At 40.1% G+C, this 20,519-nt stretch overlaps 2 protein-coding genes across 6 annotated transcripts in view; both read left to right on the plus strand.

Moving 5' to 3' along the window:
- The window catches only part of MXD4 (MAX dimerization protein 4), a 38,022-nt gene extending 32,732 nt beyond the window's left edge, over positions 1–5,290 (plus strand). For both annotated transcript variants that reach the window (XM_035324890.1, XM_035324891.1), the window contains exons 5-6: positions 305–464; positions 1,506–5,290. In XM_035324890.1, coding sequence (XP_035180781.1) covers positions 305–464; positions 1,506–1,654 — 309 coding nt within the window. In that variant the 3' untranslated portion in view covers positions 1,655–5,290. The remainder of the gene's footprint in view (positions 1–304; positions 465–1,505) is intronic.
- Positions 5,291–12,181: 6,891 nt separating this feature from the next.
- HAUS3 (HAUS augmin like complex subunit 3) lies at positions 12,182–20,494 on the plus strand. Of its 4 annotated transcripts, none has more exons than XM_035325664.1 (5): positions 12,182–12,280; positions 12,910–14,426; positions 15,479–15,915; positions 17,576–17,801; positions 19,086–20,494. In XM_035325664.1, the coding sequence occupies exons 2-5, from the start codon at positions 13,518–13,520 to the stop codon at positions 19,317–19,319; spliced, it is 1,806 nt and encodes a 601-aa protein (XP_035181555.1). In that variant the 5' UTR covers positions 12,182–12,280; positions 12,910–13,517; the 3' UTR covers positions 19,320–20,494. The 4 variants fall into 4 exon arrangements, with proteins under 4 accessions (XP_035181555.1, XP_035181553.1, XP_035181554.1 ...); XM_035325662.1 differs by lacking the exon at positions 12,182–12,280 and adding an exon at positions 12,349–12,700; XM_035325663.1 differs by lacking the exon at positions 12,182–12,280 and adding an exon at positions 12,349–12,615 and having other exon boundaries at positions 12,889–14,426.
- The last annotated feature ends 25 nt before the right edge of the window (positions 20,495–20,519 follow it).

Here is a 20,519-nt window from a genome sequence, read left to right on the forward strand (position 1 = left end):
TGATTAAAATATTCCCCAGAACCAAGGCAACGATAATTCAGTCTTAGCTGAGGAACTTGCTCGTGGCAAAGGAGTTTCCAAGGGATTTTTTTTTTCCCCTGTATCCATGTATTTTGCTCTGAAACAAATTCAGTTCTGGCCTGGACAGTTGAAATTGTACGGAGCTCTGCATAATGGTAACAAAGATGGTTTAGCTTGATCATCAATTCCTGCTCTAAAAGAACTGTTGATGAGAAAATTTTAAGTTACTTACGCTTTAATGCGAGTAAAAACCGTTGGCTTACCCATTTTCTCTCCCTTTAAGAAATTGGAAGAACAGGACCGAAAAGCTCTAAATATTAAAGAACAATTACAGCGGGAGCACCGCTACCTCAAGCGCAGGTTGGAACAGCTATCCGTGCAGGGCATGGAGCGCATCCGCACTGACAGCATGGGATCAACAATATCCACTGACTCTGAACAAGGTAACGCAACGAGGGCGGCCCGAAGGGGCTTGCAGGAGCAGGAAGGAAAGGGGAAGTAGGGAAGCAAGAAAACAGAAAAGCATTATTTAGAACTAAAATCAAGCTTTCAACAAAACCCAGACAAAACTGTTCCATTTTGCAATCTGCAGAATAAAAACCTACTACATCTTTTGTATATTCTTTGCAAAACATTCCTTTTTTTCTAATCAGTTTGGATTTTTGTGAAGCTATTTATACAGCGTGAGTTTTTGCCAGGTTTTTAAACAATTACCATTTAATGTTCCGAATTTTTAGTGTAATTATTGGTAAGGCTGGCATAATATTTTCTTCTTGGAAAAAAAGATGTTATTTGTCTTAATTCATTTGTGTGAATAAATTAATTCCACATCATTTATTGTGAAATTTTAAAATATTTTCTGTGCAGTGATCACCAAGTGTTTTCTGCATTTGGTTCTCATTTAAGGCCGAGCTCCTCAAGCTCCCTGTCACCATTTCTTATTTTCTTATTTGCAGCTTTTTCTGTGACTGAAAACTCGTGCACGCTGATTTTTTCAGGGCCTATGGGAGGCGAGTTGTCAGCCCCAGTGCAGTTACTGGGGACAGATGGCTACACCGCGGTCACTGCTAGCTGACAGCTCTATAGGTTGGAATTGCTGTGAAAGGTGGTGCTGCAGTGTTACAGCCTCTGAGGTGGTTTTTTGTTTTCTTTTTTTTTTTTTTTGAGTGTGGCGTTGTTTTGGTTCATTTTGTTGTTGTTGTTTTTTTTAAGATCAGCATCTATGCACAGGTTGGAACAGTTCTGGGACAGCATTTGGTATTGATGCTGTGCTGTATGTGGTTGAGGACAGAAGGGCTTCTAATTCTCAGGTGGACAGGTTGCTACTTACCCCAGGAACTACTGTTCCAGGTCTTCTTAATTACAGAAAACGAAGTACGATTCAGGTTTCACCTGAGCGTTGATTTACACAGGCAGTAGTGGCCCCTGATCACTTGTTAGAGCCGCCATGTTTCTGAAAACGTGCCTTCTTGTGTTTTCTTTAGAAGTAGACATTGAAGGAATGGAATTTACGCCAGGTGAAATGGACAGTATTGGAAGTGCCAGCGATGCTGAAGACCACTACAGTTTGCAAAGCGGCTCGAGCGACGGAGGTTACACACATTCCCGCAGACTGAATGCCAGGCTCTCATAGTGCCTGAGTGACCAGTTCGACTCAGGACCATCTGACTGAAGCACTTATATATGAATATTCCAGAGGTGTCAACTGCCACTCTTCCGGGAAACCCCAACCACAGTAACTCTGGCATGGAGGTTTCGTACCCACGGTTCCCTGCACTGTAACCACAATATTAGATATTGTAAATCATGGGTTTGCTGCAGAGAACTGTGGTTAGGTACAGTTGTGACTTAAAGCTAGCTTGATGTAGCCATACTGCAAATTAAAGAAAATAAATTGTCATTCCATTCAAGAAGTATTAAATTCAAACTGTTGGAAGCATGGCGTCAGGAAGTTTGACACTTATTTTGATTTTGCAGAAACCATTTTCAAACATCGAAGAATAAATGGAATCTACGTGTTAGTGATTCAGAGATACAAAAACTTTAAAGCTACTTTTTGTGGTATTTTTTCATGGAAAAACCCCAACATTTTGAATGCTGTATAGCAGGCTCTATAACACAAATTCTTTCAGCAGTTGTTGTTTGGGTGAAGCAGGCAGATAAACCTTCAAATCTCAGATGATCTTTAGAAAAGGTCATATTTACAAGTCACTACTGTACTTCAAAACGGGGGAAAAGCCAGCTCTAACAATGACTTCATGTGGGATGATCTCAACTTTCTTCTGCTTTTTTATATTCAATATCCAACCAGCAGCACATCATTCTATCCATGTTAACAGGAGTAGTAGAAACCAACACTGCAATTTTAACCTGTTATTGTGGAATGGATGACATCTGAAGCATTTCAGTGTTTTCGGTGTTTGTTTGTTTTTTTCTCCATTTCTTTGTCTGAAGAATGCAGAACTCAAGTGATCCAGATTGCGATAACTTTTCCTCGCAAGGAAAATCTCTGTTTGCTTGTTCTTTGTTGTTTTTTTGTTTTTTTTTTTCTATTTACACATGTCAATACATTTTTATGGAAGGCATGGCTTAAAATTACAGTATTCAGCTAGAAGATAATTAATCTTTTTTTCTTTTGCACACTATAATTGCATTTTTCTATTCTTTAAAAGTGCAAAAAAAAAATAAAATGTATGCTGTAAAACAGCAAAGTTTATTTAGTACTCATCAAGCTGTTCAGAACATATTTACCCAAATTGTAGCAATACTATGAAGGTGTATTTTAATACAACTTCTGCTTAGTGAAGTCATTAGAGCTTGGCTTGCCGGGTAAGAAAAAAATGGACCAGTCTTTGCATTACCTGTTTAAAGAAGGTCTTTTAAAAAAAAAAAAAAAAAGGAAAAAAAAAAAGAAAAAAGAAAAAAAGCTATAAACACTTTTAGGGAAGTGATTTTAGCAAGTGTAGTCTATATTTCCTGTAAGAGATTTTGTATTATATTTTCCTAAATGTTCTCATTTACTTGTATAGGGAGGGGAATGGTACAGACCCAGACCAGAGTCTCAGGGACTCTTCACCTTTGTCATATTGTGCCTTGGTGACCATTTATGTATGCCTCTCCTTTTCATTGTTTAAAGGACAACTAAGCTTTGTTTCCAGACCCTCTGTTTGAATGGTCAGTTGTCCACCTTCTTGCCGATGAAGCAGAGAGGTGTATTTATATCTTCACCCTCTCACAACTGATTCAGTGTGGCTTTAAGTAAAATCATAAAATTAGGTTTTGGTGCGAGGGTTAATTGTCTTTGTATGAGCCCTCCCTGTGATTCTTCAGCACCCGAATCTATATTTTGTTAGCTTATAAATAAAGTCAGGGTCTCCGTGAGACCAGTGCTCAGTGGCTGGGGAAACACAAATGTACTGTGTCAGGCTATGGGATGTCCAAGTGTGGTGCCATTTTTAGCATTCAGCTACAAGACCTCATGACGTACTGACCATAATGATCAAAAACAAAGATTCAGTTGTTCTTTCAACATCTGACATACGTGTCCTCCCTTTGGCTCTTACAACACGGAGTAGAAATATGAATACATTTTGTGGCAGCTTACAGATCCTTGTTTGCACTCTCGCTTACTGCTTGGAACTTGCCAACAAGGAAAACGTATACATTTAAGTTACATAACCTAATGGATGGCCACCCCTACTTTGGCTCTGGGGAGGGGCCTAAGGTTATAAACTCTGGCAGCTGAATAAGAAAACAATTAACCTTTTCTGTGATGCAGGTTTTGGTATTATGTTATCTACACCTTGCATATTACTAAAATCCTCGTTGTTGGGGAAAGCACACAGCAATATACTCATTGTGTGTAGCTGACAAGCAGCAGAAATTACTAGCTCCTTTGGTGCATATGTAACTAATTTCCAAATAATGGAAACAAAAAAAATAAGAGTTTACTTTAACACACGACTGTTAACAGGAAAAAAAAAAAGGCTAGTATATTGTTGCTGTTCATTTATTATATAATGAACACACTCATGAATTGTAAAGTGTTTCCTTTCATGACAAGCAGCTCTTGCACAGAACCTCCTAATGAAAAGAGATTTGAAACTTACAGAAGGAAAGACAAGATTTTAAATTGAGCATTATTGTACCTTAGGTCGACCTGAAATTTTCTTTTTAAAGATGAATGTGCTAACTTAATGAGTTCTTCCACGCTGGGTATCCATGGCTTTGTAGATCTTATATTTTCAATAAAAATTACTCGAATAATCTTGAGTGGAAATAAAAAGGGTTTGTTTTCACTTTTTCAGTTATTCCAGCGGGGGCTATTATCCTGATCAAGAAAAACGTGACTGTGCTATTCTCCCTTACGTGCAGCCTGCTCTGAGAGGTGTTTTCAGCCGTAGACCCCTTGTCTACAGACCAGGTACCAAAGAAGTCCGGCTGCAGGCGATGGCACGGCTGCACCCGGTGCTGGGTTTGGCTGCTGCTGTGTGCATCCACCCTCACTGGGGCCAGTCAGGGCTCAGATGCATCATCGAGGGATGGAGATGGCGTGCCAGTTTCGCTCATTTTTAGGTTGAATATTTGCACGTGTGCTTCATGTGCGTGCATGCGTTGGTGTGCACACAACCGTGTCTGTAATCATGGCACTAGTGCACAACGAATGCTGCTGGCTCCAGTATTAAACCCTACAGGTTCCTTGGCAGCGCTGCCGTTTGGTGTCATGACCATGCTTTTAGCAGGTGAGAAGCTCCCACTTCTAAGCCCATCTTCTTTTTCCCCTCTGCAATTACTGCACGGGGAAAGAATGAGCAGAGAAAAGATGACAGGGCTGCTGGGTCATTTCCTCTGCGGAAAAGGCTCTGGAGAGATGAAGTCACCAAGAAGTCCTTTTGCAAGAGGAGGAGGTTCAGCCTCCTCCTGGGCCAGACGACAGCGCATGCCCCCTTGCAGCACGGGGCTGGCAGAGGACCTGCACCCCTCTGCTGCTTTGGGGCTGGTTTTTTCCCGTCCTGGGACTCTGCTGCGAGCCTGCTCCCTGCCACCAGCGGGGAGAGGCGTGCAGAGCTGCCCCAAACGGTTAACTTTTTCTGCAGATTCTCCACTGCAGTTAGGAGGATGAATACGCCTTCGCTCCCATCCTGTCTCTGCCTACCTTGTATCCTGCGGAGGCTGGTTTGTCTGCCTGGAAGAGCAGGGTTTGACCAGTGGAAGCTGCAGCATGTTGTTAAACAGAGAGTGGATCCTGACTTTTGTGCAAAAAAACAAATTTGGCTCTGAGTGAGCTTTATCAGACTAAAGCAGCCATAAACAGCCTCCCAAATCCATGAGAAGGGCAGAGTTTTTCCTCTGGTGTTTTAGCTTGTTTCTAGCTGTTTGGTTATTACTAATTTCTTAGTGTGAGCTTTGAGATGGAAAAACAAAAAAGCTAATACAACTTGCCTCTAATTTAAAGAATTATGACTTTTCGTGACTTTCAACGGTGTTATTTTTCTTGACATCAGCGGGTGTGGGTTCAGCTATACCACACCCAGCCTTATTTTGGTAAAAAAGTTACACCTATTGATCTGCAGATTACTGTGACAGCTCCCAGTACCCTGAGCACTACTGTACGTTGTAGGTGACCAGTTCCAGCGAACTGACTTCAATGCCAAGACTCGGGAGCTGGAGGCCGTGAAGCCGCGCGCACGCAGGCAGAGGTGCTCAGCCGCAGGACGGACGTCTGCAGGACCTCAAGGTGTTTGCAGCAGCCTCTGCTCCTGGGAGCAGTGATTCCATCTCCACCTGACCAGCTTCAGAGCAGAACGGTGCTAAGCTGTGAATTTTTGTCCTCGCAGATCAGCGCTGTGGAAAAGACTGACACTGTAAGAAAGAACCACACCATCACCGCTTTTAGTTAAGTAATGCTAATTTTATACGCTTTCATTTGATGCTGGTATTGATTAAGGAATGTCTGCAAAGCAGGTTGCTCCTTCGGAAAGCTGCTAAAGATTTTGATGCTCCAGGCCATTGTTTTTGCGTGTGATAAGAGCCAATAACAGTTGATAATTAATCCACTAACTCGCGCTTCCTGAAATTGGTGGAAGGAAACCTAAATCCCATTAGATACTCTTTAAGAAGATCTGCACTCCCCACAAATAGGAAAGGGGGAAATGGATTAAAAATAACAGAAATTTCACCAGCAACTAAGCAAATTGTTCAAGTGGCTGAGTAAATGCAACATCGTTAATTGGTAGCTGCAGAAGCCCATCCCAGGGTTACCTAACTACCTAGAATTAAAATGGAGGAGAAATACTGAACAGAAAATAATAGAAACCATTTGGTCATGTTCTATCTAATTCATTATAAATTAATCCCTGTAAAAGGTTCCTGGGGAGGCAAGTCCACCTAGAGGCTTGCCCCCAGCAAAGCATTGTGAAGGTGCTCCGATTTCAGAATTTCTTCCTTCCATTTTGCATGGGAGGCATAAAATGTGGTTACATGGGGTCTCTGTAATTTAAAGGGTCTGTGCAATAAGGATTTTTAACCGGTGAGATTTCAGCATGCGTGGTCACTGGTGAAGCTGCCTGAAGGTGGTAGCGAGTGGTTCTGTGCCAGAGCCGTTGGGTCCGAGAGCCAAAAGGCAGGGTCCGTCTGTGAGATGGGGGACACTGTCAAGGGTCATCTGTACACCTACCTGGTGCTCGCACGGAGTGTTGTGTTGTACCGTTATCTCGTCATAATATAAATACAGATTTTTATAAATTCTTGTTGTGGGTTTCATTTTTTTCTCAGAATTTTTCATCATCTCTGTTTATAGCGTTTCTTCTCTTTGCAAATCTTTTTCATGTAGCTTTAATGCCTGTTTAATAAGGAGCTCACTGAGCTTTAGCAATTCAAATTAATACTATGGCATTAAGGTCGGAGTGCTATTTAAATTAAAGTTCTTTTACCTACGTTGGCCCAATGTAACCTTAATAGTCATTTACGCTATTTGTCTATAACCATGGGTGCTGCGTAAATTCCCACTGTTACATTTCTGAAGACCAAACCAACCTATAAAACAAAGTGCAAATTGAAATGCATTAGTGTCTGTTCGAAAGAATTGCACTTGAAGTCACTCCAGCTCGGTGCAAGGTAGAAAAGCAGCGTGTAACAGGCAGCCTGCAAGTTCTGCCTGTGCACTTTGTTGAATGTGGCATTCACATCACAGGGTGATGCACAGCCAGCCAACGATGAGCGTTTCAGTTTGTTACTGGGAGAGATGGGAGGCGGGACAGAACTGAAATGCTTTTGCAAACTGTTTCATTACACTTTCAACTGTGTGAGACATCCATTGCTTTTTGTTTCAGTTTGTCAAGCATGTTGCACTTAAATACAGAGACTTCTTCAAAATATAGCAGCAGTCCTGTTAGGTTGAAGTCGTGGTACGTGGCTTGTCAATATTTTTATGCTAGATTCCAGTAAGCCACTGAATCAGCAAAAATACTCATGCACAAAGCATAGTGAAACATGTTTTAGCAAAGCTTTCTTTTGAAAGTACCACTGTCACATAAAATACTATCCAGCACTTGACTAAATTATCATAGATTTATAAATTTATTATGACTAAATTTATTATGACTGATGTTGGGGCACTATTTTTGAAAGTCCAGTCAGTTTAAGACCTGTGCAGCTTCTTTTCTGACATTTGTAACATCTTATGATTTGTTTATAAGAAAGGTAAAATTAATATTAAAAGTCCAAAAGCTTGGCTATCAGGATGATTTTTTCAAGCCAATTTAAATGGGAAAGAGCCTTAAATTACAATTAAATTCATGGTGACATAACCATCAACTTCCCCTAAAAATATAGTTTAAAAAGGTTTCAATGGCAAAGGTCTGAGCTATTACTATTATTACTATTATTATACTTCTGGAATTTGCAGATTTCCCAGTGTTTTTAAGGACCTCAGCATGGCAAGAAGGGTTTGGTGTGTGGACAGGCGAAGAGCGGAGAGCTGCCATCAGTGGTGCCAGAAATTGCTGGGGCACGATGGGGGAGCAGCACGAGGAATTATCAGGGACCAAGCTGGACTTTTCCCATCCCGGCCAAGTCCTCGTGCCCCTTCCCACATGAAGGCTCCATTTCTTAGGAACAAATCCCACTCACAGGCAGCCCAGCTTATCAGCCCGGCTCGGCACTTTAATCTAAAATGGGGTCAGAAGAGCAAACAACTAATTTTCTAGAAAAGAAATGCACCTTGTGCATTTTATGTCTAAATACATCAGTAGTATTAGCCCAAACGTGTAGATGCTTTTATTATTATTATTATTATAAATGCTTTTATTATTATTATTATTATTATTATTATTATTATTTATGGCATTGTATCCACTACAGCTGAAGAAAGCTAATCACTTTGACCTGCTTTTCTAGGAACACGAGGTCTCAGAGGGAAGCCTCCTGTTCCTCCAGAAGAGGCATGTGCTCATGAGAGAAAGCAAGCAGGTGCCAGATTTTTATAATCTACCTTTATTGTTATAAAAGCTCACGTGGCACTTCAAAAGCTGTGCTTAATTCGGAGTATAAATTTGCTTAAAGCAATTAATTTCATTAGGACACAGTGCTTACAAAGAGTGGCTGCTGCTCCAGCAATCTGAATCAGGGACCTCCAAAATCCTGCTGCTATGAGCCACCAAACAGTAGGATGCAAAATGAAGAAGCTTCCACCCTGCTACAGTTCCTCAGCTAAAAACTTGTTTCCATGTCTCCCGTTACTTCTTTTCACCGAAAAAGGCCCAAACCTAGAAGTGTAATAAGCAAAACACTTCTATATGAGATTTTGATGTGACAGATGTATCTCAGTGGGAGGGTTTATCTCAGGCAGCTGCAGTGACTGCATGATGGCAACTGCACTCCTTGGCTGCTTTCTGCAGCCGGTGGGTAATCGATAGCTCCTCCGTGAGGCACCAGACACAACTATGGCATGTTTTGCAGTGAAACAAACGCAACATGGCACGGATGGAACTGTGCCGAGCTTGCAGACATCCTTCCAGAAACGTCTACGTCTTAATTTGTTGGAATCCACCATAAAACGGCTTGTAAATGCAATATGCTATCTGAGCAACCTCTCTGGTTCTCGGACGCAGATGCAAAACAACTGCTCCTGGAATGGAAAAAAAGGGTAAGGTAAGCCTTTAATTATGTTTTGTCTGAACACAACCAGGAAAAAAAAATGAATCAGAGAAAAACATTCTTGACCCATAACGAGCTGCAAAAGCAAACACAGGGAAGCATATGGGGCTGTGGTTGGGTGGGGTAAGGGACTGTGAGAAACTTCAGAGATATGTTTGTAACGTGTTTGCAGGGGAAGGCTGTTGTTTAATCTCTGCCCCTAAAAGCCGATCTCAGGTCTAACAAATGAAAATTTGTTTCACATTAGAGGCTTGTTCTTTCAAAATGAGAAGTTTAAGTGCACAATGTTCTGACCTAAAATATTTCAATTCTAGCCTGAATTCTTATGCCAGTGGGGATTATGAGATCTTGCTGTCTGTCAACTCCTCTTTCATCCATCTGTTCCCCTCCTCCTTTCCTTGATAACTTTTGAACCTTCAGGCTAATTTTGACCAAATTTGACAAAGCAGAGATAGGATGGAGGCTGCAACGATAATCAGTGGTGAAAACTTCCATGAAATTTTCATGTCTGGGTAGAGAGAGCTAAATTATTTCCTGCGGTGAGTGTGCCCGAAGGCTGGCCCAATTGAGCTCTTAACTGTTTCAAGAGGTGGCTACTGGCCAACACCTACATAGCTCCAAACCAGCTACAGAATTAGTATATGCTCCTGCTCGCCCAGCTAAACAGATGGGGATGGAGGTTTTGTGCAAGGCCACGGGGAGGTGGAACACTGCACATGAGTCTGGTGTGAAGAAAGAGTGAGAGGAAACGGTCACAGAGGGAACCGAAGGCGTTAGTTGCAGCAGCCCAGAAAGTGTCCTAAATCCTCTTGTATCAGATGCGTCTTACTTCTCGGATGTGGGCTTCAGCAGCAGAGCTGACTTGCTCTCAGGTCAGAGGAATTTTAGAAAGGTTGCTAGGTGTAAAAATTGGAAAATTTGCTTTTACTCAAGTATTTTTTACATGAGCAACATTGATATATATACTATTAAAAACACAATACTGAAATACTGCTATAGGACAAACTGATTTTGAACAACATTGTTTTATGAAATAAGCTAGCAAATTGTTTTGTTCCTTCCCCATCAGAAAGGTGCAATGCTCTCTATCTGCACGATGATGTGAAAACTTCAGCTAGCCTAAACTGCAGCTGCCTACCAGGCTGTAATCCGGTGGTGAGGAATTCAACCCTACAGCTCTTTTTACTCATTACTGCAAGGTCAGGGCTTAAGGTAAAGCTGTGTCTTGCACAGACCACTTTGTAGTGCAAATCACCATACGGCACCTTGCAGGCATTAGAGGTGCTGATCTGGAGCTAGAAAACTTCACGGGAGTTAGCCTTAGCTGTGCTGAGCTGAGAGGCTGCTCGTTTGCCTGCGTTGATTCATTTCAACAGCTGCATTAAGTGAGATTAGAGGAGCTGCACGTTTAGGACATGTAGTGGGAGGGCTCAGCCACCCACATACACACTGGGTCAATGCCTCAGCAGGGTGAAATGTGGAGAGAGAATTGCTGGGTGCAATGACTTATTTCTAGAATAACTGGCCCTATAAGCCACAAGATGAAACACAGCTCTGAATTTAGTCTTCCGAGGTGGAGAGGATCTAATTCAAGAGCTATTAGTGGGTGAGGTGCTCTGTGATAGCAACCACAATACAATTAAGTTGCACGCTATAACAAGAGTCAGCAAGACAAATAAAGCACACAGATACTCAATTTTAAGAAAAAGAACTGTAAAAATGGGAAAAATGTCCCCCCCCAAAAACAAACAAACAAACAAACACCACCATCAAAACAAACAAAAAATCTCAAAAGAAGCAAGTAGCCTGCAAACACCCAGAAGGCTTCAAAATCTTGTACTAGAAGCTCAGGTAAAATGTCTGACACAAATACAAAACAGTGTTTCAACCCCCCCGCCTTCCCTCCACGTGAGAAAGTGAAGGAGGCTAGGTGAGACAAATAGGAAAGCTCAGAAAAACATGGCACATGAAATGTAAATAGGAAATGAAGGCAGCTAAATTTGAGGGGTGTCTTATAAAGGATGCTCAAATTGTTGGGAAAACTTCACGTGATGCCCAGCTCAGAAAGTGCCCTCCCAAGACAGAAAACGTCCCGCAGTCATTGCTGAGACCTCTCTGTCGGCTCAACAGGCAGTGGCAGCCAAAAGGCCAAGAAAGCAGCGAGCGTCATAAGGAAGAACATTGAAAACTTGGCAGAAGGGAGGATTTTGCTGTTGTAGAAAACCTTGCTGCACCCGCACCTTGCGGATGGCGTGCATCACCGCATCTCAAGAAATGAGGCTGTAGAAGGTGCAGAAAAGGACAACTGAAATAATTGAGCTCTTGCTTTACAGAGGCCCAGTTTTGCAACTCTTCAAGCTGATAAGGATAAAGCTGAAAGGAAATTTACTCGTGGTTTCTACATTACTATGAAGGCAACAGCTAAGGTTAAACGTAGAGGTGGTGTTCACCAAATCCAGCAATGCGGGAGCCAAGGGTCCCTTAATGAAATGAAGATGGGTTAAAAAGCAACTAAGAGAGTGTGGTTTTTTTCTTTTAGTTGGCTAATTTTTCCTGAAAGTTGCTTTATGGGTACACCCCTACAGGATAATGATAGCACGCCTGCAACATCTCAGTTTCAGTGAGCCTGGTGAACACAAGGGTCTGACACCGTAGGTTTGTTCAACACTGAGCCAAGTTAAATAAACCCGCTGGGCGCAACAAGATCCCCCGCCCCCCAAAAATAAAAAAATAATTAATAAATAAATAAATAAATAAATAAATAAATAAATAAATAAATAAATCCCTGAGATGAGTGGAGGAGAAGCAGCACAACCCCCTCCGAGGAACCGCCCCCCCTGACAGGGGCGGCCCCACTGAGGCGACCCAACTGCCGCTGCCCGAGGAGAGCCCGCCCGCCTGACGTCACGGGACAGCAGGCCAATCCCCGCGCGCGCTCGCCTTAGCCACGCCCACCGGCTGGGCGGGAGACGAGCGGCGCGCAGGCGCAGCGGAGGCTGTGCGAGCGCGGCGCGTGGCGGGCGGTTTGAGCCGTTGGCGCCGATCAACGGCAGCCCCCTCCCCCCGCCCCTTCCCACCTCCTCTCAGCGCCTCAGCCCCCGCGGTGAGTACCGGCGGCCGCCCCCCTTCGTAGGGGTGGTTTATTTATTTAATAAATAAAGCCTTCTGGGGGGTTCTCGATGGCTTAGCGAAAGGTGTGGGCGAGCCTAAAGCTGTGTGCGGTTTTGATCGACTTCTTCTGGAGGTACGCGTTTTAAGACAGGGCTGCCCCGTGACGGGTAGCTCGTGTAACGAGTTCTATTTATGCTTTTTATTATTATTATCATATGTAGAATCTCCAAGCTGACTTAGAAACACGGTTTTCAGAAGGATGCATTTCTTTCTTCAGCTCTCATCCCTTTCTGGCCGGCTGACAAGCTGAGGTTTTCCTGGTGAAGTGTACGTTTTACAACCTCCGTGTTAAGTAATATCAAACTTAAAACAAGCTGGACAGTGCCAAAGTTACGCAGACCTGAAATTCTTGGTAACTTATCCTGTTCTTTCTCATCTTTTGGCTATACTTTAAAATCCCACAGCTGGTAGGTTGTTGGTTGGGAATCATGCTCCTTTTGCTTGTAATTTTTGAATTGTGACTAGAATACTTAATAAGGGTGTAATTTATTTTTGTATAAATGACCAAAGAGCTTATATTTTGATATTTTTATGTTAAAGGGCTTCTTGTTCTATTTGCAGAGGAAACTTTAAAATGAAGGCTTAGAAGACAAGATTCTGCTTGCTGCTGAAGTTAAAAAAAAAAAAAAAAAAAAAAAAAAAAACAAGGTTTTAAGTGCATTGTAATATTTAACTTTCTTCTTAGAGCAAGGTGAAAGCACCCCCTTGTTTTGGAAGAGCTAAAAAGATATATTTTTTAATTTAATGTGAGGAGAACCCTATGAGTAAAACACTTCTGCAGGCCAATTAATTACTTGGTATTTTACACCTGTTAATTTTGAATCATTGGTAAAACTCTATTTTAGTGGTAAGTGCGTGTCAATTAAGCAAACACGTAAGTGTTTGCAAAGTTCTGGGGTTTCACTGTTAATATTTTGGCCATCAAATCAGGACAAATATATTTAAAACATCCCTGACATTAAAATTGGTTTCTAGTCTTTCAATAACTGCTCTAAGCCAGAATAGTATATGGTTTTCTGGTGTGATCTGATACTTCCTTTCAGCTGTGCAGACCCTTTTTATTAAAATACTTAATGTAGAACAACAACAACAAAAAACCCTCACTGGAATAATGCTCTAGGTTTTTTTCATGTATTTGGATCTTTTCTGCTTTCAAAAATACTTCAATCATGAGCTGTGGAAAGGACTTTGTGGAAACTCTTAAGAAAATTGGATATCCAAAAGCTGATGAGCTTAATGGAGAAGACTTTGACTGGATGTTTGAGTCTTCGGAAGACAGATCATTTCTGGAGTGGTTTTGTGGAAATGTAAATGAGCAGCACGTGGTATCTGAAAAAGAACTGCAAGATTTTAATAATCTTCTTGAGTCTGGTAAGCCCATTTTAGAAGGAAACGCACTAGATGAAGTCCTTAAAACCTGTAAGCCCATGGATTCACAGAGCCAGGAGGAGGAGAAGGAGGAACTTAAGAAATTAGAGGATGAGCTTCAAACTCTTCAGAAGATAAAAGCTCTTCAAATTCATCGGCATAATAAGCTTCAGCTGATGATTTCTGAGAACAGCAGTATGTTACAGGCATTGAAAAGCAAAGAGGATGAAGCACTTAAAGATCTGAAGGAAGGGCTGGCAGTGTTTACTGCAGGAAATAATAAGCTTGATAATGATCTGCTCTCTCTTATGGATGGAGTTAAGAAACTGGCCTCTTTCTTCACTGCTTCAGATTCAGAACAAGGGGCAGGTTCACCTCTGTTTTTTTCTCAGCTTTCCTTGGACAAGTATTTGTCTCAGGAAGAACAGTGCACTGCAGCACTCACCTCATACGCTAAAAATCATTTTTATCCGGGTATGTCTGAACTGTTTGAAAACTTGCATGAAGACAGCATTCAGCTCAGGGATGAGAGCAAACCAGTCACTTGTGATGAGGCTAATGGAGCTTGTGAGGAGAGTCATGAGGTGGCCAGGCTCCAGATGGCATATATTTGTGCTCAGCATCAGCTAATTCAAATTGAAGCTAAAGAAGAAAGCATGAATTCAGCTATACAGTGTGCAGAGAGCATGCTGAAGTCAGTAAAGAACAAGGTAAGCCACAAAAGATGATATAAGGTGGGGTTTTAAACAGAGACAGGCATGTTCAGCTGCATCTAGTAGAAAGAGCTGCTGAGTTATTGTTATTTCCACTTTTTATGTAGTGAAATTGCATTTTTATGAAACTTTATTCTTGCTCTTGTGGAATAGCTTCAGTGTCTATGGTTAGAAACTGCTCGGTGTGGCAGAGATTCTTCTGCCTTTCAGAATTTATTACCTTGAAAAACTAGAACCTAGTAATACCTTTCTAGTTTTGTTAAACTGAAATTTCTGACTTTCCCTTGTTTGTACAACAATTAAAACCATAACTTTTTAGTTGAAATTTTATAGTATAGGGCAGTTAATATGGTAAAGATGTTCTTGTTCATGTCCATAGTGAGCTAAAACTTTAAGTTTTTGCTAATGATTTTGAAACTCAGAAATTTATAATATGGAGACATTGTGGTGGTGTGTTTTTAGATACCAAATAAGTGGGCGGTTGAAACCCAGAGATGTCTCGAAGAGTGACAATTAGATCTGACTAGTGGAAATTAAGAATGTGAAGGAATTGTAAGAGAAGGAAGAAGATTAGTTTATGTCACAGTTGTGGACTAACTCATGTCAGTATATTTTTCATTTATGTACGCTCATCATATAGGGCTTGATGGATTAATTTGAAAAAGATTGCTTCTGGTTGCAGTATTGATAGCCATCGAGCTGAATATAAAAATGTGTTTGCATGGGAGATTTCAGTTAGACACGTTTGAAATCTAGGTGTGAAGTAAAATACAGCTCTTCTGATTTTTCCACAATAAACCGTTTCATGGCACTGCAATCGGGCTGAATTGCTATTTACTGAAGTTTGATATCTGCATTTTAAATCTTTAATTGCCTTATGTTGCGTAGTTCTGTAAAGCTTCTTGCAGAGTTCTCGTTGAATTTTGTAGATGTGATGATTTTCACATACATGCACGATTATTCTGTGAACTGAAAAAATGTGTTAGGGAAGTGATATAAAAGTATGAGGGAACTGTGATGGAAATTGACAAATGTTTTGCTTTATGCAGGGTGTTGGAAAACAAGAAAACCTTGAGGCCAAAATATCCAGTTTAAAAGGTGAAATTTCAACAATTAAGCAACATATAGCTCATCTAAACAATGAAGAACTGCCTTCTCTTCTGAAAGAGCATGCACAACTGTTGAGTGTGCCAGTGGTGAAAGCAGACCTGGATCGTGAGATTGCTCGGCAGGACTGTTTTGCTTCTAAACAAGATGAAATCTGCAGCCATTTGCTAAGACAGAAAGCATCATTTGAACTTATTCAGCTAGCCTATGAAATTGAGTTGAAGAAACATAAAGACATGTACCGTCAGCTTGATAGTTTGCTAGAATCTCTGAAACAGAGCAATAACGAGTTGCAACAGAGGCTAGAGGTGTTATCGGAGCTCGCTCAACCCGCACAGCCACAAAACACCATTGGTCCAAAGGATGACTTATCTCGTAGGTGAGCGTTGCAGCTGCTATTGAGCTTTGGCTTATTTTGAAATAAAGTTGGGGAGATAAAGGCTTTGGTAAGCGAAGTCATCCCCATTGCTAAATTATTAGTTGTATTCTATAGATACTTTGTATTTTGAATGCTGCAAAACTGAAGCCTTTGAGATAGATTTGCCTCTTGCACTAGAGGCTCTTTCCAGATTTAACTGAGGAAAACTGTTCAAGTATCAGTTTTGTTTATGTTGCCAGAGCACTCCTAAGCAACATTGAGAATATAGTGAATGTTTATAGCAAAACCTCTCTTAAATAGTTCACTGACCTAGGACTCCTTGAAAGTTACTCCAGAAGCGTAGATGCAGAGAGCTGTTAAGAACTGATTTCCCAAATGATATCCGTGGCCTCATCAGTTTAGCCTTAAAAAACCCCCATGTGGCAGAGGAGAGGAATTACTCCAGGAACATCTGAAATGTGGTTAGCTCATTGCTGCTGCTTGCCTTGCTATCTGGCCTCTGTGTCCTCTTGCCCATGTAGAAGTTTCCTTTCACCATCTAAGTAACAAAGTTTCCCTGTAGCTCAGGTGATACAGCAGGAATGTGTGTTATGTCACTTCAAGACTCAAAACCTTTCCAGATAGTGCATTTTATAATATTTGATGTTTTAACGTTAGGATTTTCCCCCTACTTTCAAGTGTGTTTTTAATAGCGCTCATGTTAAGTGATAGCTTAGTATTTCACAGACTCATGTGATTGCCAAAATTAGGGAGCATTAATTTTGCTCCAGGTTTGTGTGTGTTGACAACGTGTAACATTGTTGTTCAGGTTTATTATTAAGTCTCCACACAACTAAATCACAATGTTACCTGGCTGCTTTTCACTTTTTCTTTTAAAAAGGCAAGTCTTAGAAGTCTTAGTATTCCTGACTGAAAGGAAGTTGAAAGAGTTGTAAACCCTAAATGTTTAGTAAGCAGAAGACACTTCAAAGAAACTCAGTTACTCTTGAAATATAGCTCCTACTAAAACCAATCTGATTCTTTATTGAGACTCAACTTCTAAAGATTTTGATAAGCAGAGGTGGTAGTAGCAACTGAGCAAAGTTATCAGTAATTGTATGAGACCATTCCTGATGTAATGTAAAGGTACTGTTTGGTGTAAGTAAAGTATTGCTGTCTTCTGCATGGCTCAACTAATTGTAGAATTCCTTAGCTGTCTCTTCATAAATGCAAGATGGGAAACAGTCCAGTCAGCTTGAAAATTTCATAAAGATTTCTCATTTCTCACTGGTCACTGAAGTCCTCTGTCTTTTAGTGTTTAAAAACAAACAAACAAAAACTTATTTTGCTGTGCTTGAAGGGTAGTGAAATAATTTGCAAAAGCATATGTTGTCAACTTCTACTGGTATTTGTTGTGTACTCATTAACTGCCACTTCAATATTTCATTGCTGTTGCTTATAATATATTGGAATATTTGGAGTCCTATTAATCATTCATGAGCTATATCCAGATGGAATCATGAAATCAGTGGGAGATACAGCAGTATATCAAGAGTAACCTGAGTAGTACTGTCCTTCGGTAGTCCTCACTCTGACTTCAACAGGAAGATCTTCATTTGACTAGCAATGATGGGAATGCTTAGGTAACTTTAAAAACCCTGTGTCTGACTTTTTGTTACAGGCTATACCAGTTTCTGGAAGGAGAAAATAAAAAGCAATTGGTTAAAACATACAAAAACCTGCAACAGATGGCTCAGAAGTTAATGCAGGATTGTGTTGCAGCACAAGACCAGATAGCAGTGTCTTCTCAAGAACAGTCTCTCTTGTTGTCCAAACTAGATAATGATGTAAATGCCCTTCGTGATGCTCTGTATTGTGGAGGAAATCAGCTACTATTCAGTAGTCGGGTATGTCCTTATGTAGTTACTAAAATTATTCTGTTCATGCCTGTCATGTTCTTTTCTGACATGAATGTAGTATGAAGGCTGGGGACACAAACTGGCTGCAGCATGTCAGCAACAAATGTTGCTTTAATGATGGTGGGCTGGTAGTTACATTGTTCTTAGGAAATGTTGGATTTTGTAAATGTTGGCAGGTAATAATTCATTGGTTTTGAGCAAATAGTTGCACCTAACTCTTAATTTCTTTCAAAGGCATCTACAGTCACGTATTACTGGTAAGTCTATGGCATGGAAAATGTCTTCTGGATATATCACTGGAAAATTCACTTAAATTTCTCTTTATTTCAGAAAGGCTTTTTTGCCCTGTAGTACTTAAGTAGTATGGTTCAGCCCCTTAAAAGGCCTGCCTGTGGGTGGCTTGTGTGGATGAAATAAAGTTATCAAAATTTTGAAGGACAATTGTAGTAGGACAATTCAGCAACAGAGCTCTTGGGTATTGGTTTTACAGTGCCTTTTAAAAGGGAATAGGGGTTGTTAGATAGGGGTTGTTAAATATGGCTTGTTATAAGCAAGTAAGCAACTGTAGGTATCTTAAAAGTGGAATGAGGGAAGGCTTTTGTTATGAGATAGTTACAAAAATACATATTTTTAATGCTTTTGTTTGTTAACATCTAGAACAGTTTTATTAAGAAATTAAACTTTGGAATCGGAACAATGCGTATTTAGGGATTACAGGTTGTTGTATGCATCAACAAACTGTTTATTGATTAAAGTTACCTCTTAAAACAGTGACACCTTTTTCTATTGATACTCTTTCTCAGGAAAAGTAACTTAACTCCCTTAATAAGGAAATAACATATAAGTAGATGACTAGCTTACCTGCACTGAACTCTCGTAAGATTGACAGTTGGGAAAATTGTAGTTGCTAACTGATTTTTTTTCATCTTAAAATTGAATTGGGTTTTTGTTTATTCGCTTTTACCTTACTTTTATTTATTTACCTTGCTTTATTGAAGTGTCTTTCAACCATCTCTCTAGGCCAGATTCTTATGGTCTTAACTCATCTGTTTTAGTAAACAAGTAAGTGAAATTACATTTTCAGGACCTGATGTGAATACATGTAGCTCAAAAGCTACATAAATTGAATTTATCACCTCTTTGTTTTCTTTTTCTAATGATTTTTAGCTTACCAAGGAAAGTGGTTTCCAAAAGCAAAAACCTTTCAAATTTCTAGTTCAGATAGTGTATTAACAATGTAAAACTAACTCTTGCTTTGTATTTTTTTATTAGGAACTTACTGAACAGTTTAATCAACTGGAGGCTGATTTAAATAAACTAAATCAACTCATTATGGATCTTGTTGCTGATTTGAAGTCAAAGAGAAACTTTTTAGAGTCCAATAAGTTACATCAGATGGAAAGAAACTTGTATGTGTATTTTTTCAAAGATGAAGATCACCTGAAAGAGTTGGTGGAGAAGCTCGAGTGGCAGTCGGAGGCTAAAGCCAGTGGCCTGGGAAATTAGAACTTCACCAATGGTGAAGTTCTTAATGTTTAACATTCAATGTACTCTTAAGATAGGAAAACATGTCAATGTAAACAGCCTAAAAGTTTATGGAATGATGAGTATTATCTTGTTAAGGCTGACATTTGTCTATCATTGGAATGGATGTTTAGCTGCCACAGTTACCAAGTTTGGATTATGAGTTGCCTCACAGCTACTGGCATCTGGTCATTGAGTTCAAACTGCAATTTTGTCCAAGTTCTTCCATTTGAGTTCTTTGATATGAGTTGGTTGTTTGAATGAATTACATGCGGGCTGCTCTTCTGCTAACTGTCTATTCATTTCCAGGGTGTACAGCATAGCACTGAAGAAAGCTTCATACCCTTGAGATCGGTTTTCTTGCATGATAAGAACCTTTTGATAGGTGAACTGAAAAGGAGAAGAAAAAAAATGTGCAAGAGTCATTCCAGATCTTGGAACACGAATGTAGTACCCTTCCTTCTGTAGAAGAAAGTTCTCTGAAGCAGAAATTCTGACTCCTTTACAGTTCCCCTAAGAAGAGAGATTTTTTTTGTTATATGGGAACATTTTGAATACATACCAGAATCTGTTTCAAGTATCAAGATCTTTTTTTTTTTTTTTTTAAGACCACTTTGATATGTCTTAAATTATGGCCTATCCTCTCCATTAAAAATAGTCCATACTTATGCCATGCTTTTCAGAGAAAATGAATTCGAAATTTACCTTTGGACTTAAGACCAGTTTTGGCATAACTGCATGCAGTTCTCTGTATGCAATTTATAATGATAGGCATCTGAAGTCAGAGTCTTAATGCTTTCATACTTATGCTTTCAGTGGCATTGTTAGACTGTTTATCAAACTTCTGTGTAGCTTCCTAATACACCAACAGAAGTAGATAAACTTTTATAGTATGATAAATTCCAGTCTTTTGTATATTTGATGGCATCAGCCATGCCTGCTTGCAAGCGTTGTATGCATTGATGAAGGCTAGATAATTTCCTTTAAATTCAGTAACAGTTTTCTTAAAACTATTTTGACTGAAGACTTTAAGCCTTTATATAAAGTATAACTTATTTTTAAATGTGTAATTTTTAACCTGCTGGTTGTATATCTTTATATCTGGATTTCGTGCTGTTTAGCTCTGTACATTGTTTATTATTATTAAATGCCAAACACTACAAGTTCAGTGTTTGTCAATAT

The sequence above is a fragment of the Oxyura jamaicensis genome, chromosome 4, assembly GCF_011077185.1.
Source record: "Oxyura jamaicensis isolate SHBP4307 breed ruddy duck chromosome 4, BPBGC_Ojam_1.0, whole genome shotgun sequence".
NCBI classification, from domain to species: Eukaryota; Metazoa; Chordata; class Aves; order Anseriformes; family Anatidae; genus Oxyura; species Oxyura jamaicensis.

Bases quoted from the DNA above. Each gene is read 5' to 3' on its own strand.
- HAUS3 (XM_035325664.1), top strand. From the start codon at position 13,518: ATGAGCTGTGGAAAGGACTTTGTGGAAACTCTTAAGAAAATTGGATAT. The intron at 14,427-15,478 runs GTAAGCCACAAA...TGCTTTATGCAG, and splicing joins TGAAGTCAGTAAAGAACAAG to GGTGTTGGAAAACAAGAAAA. The intron at 17,802-19,085 runs GTATGTCCTTAT...TTTTTTTATTAG, and splicing joins AGCTACTATTCAGTAGTCGG to GAACTTACTGAACAGTTTAA.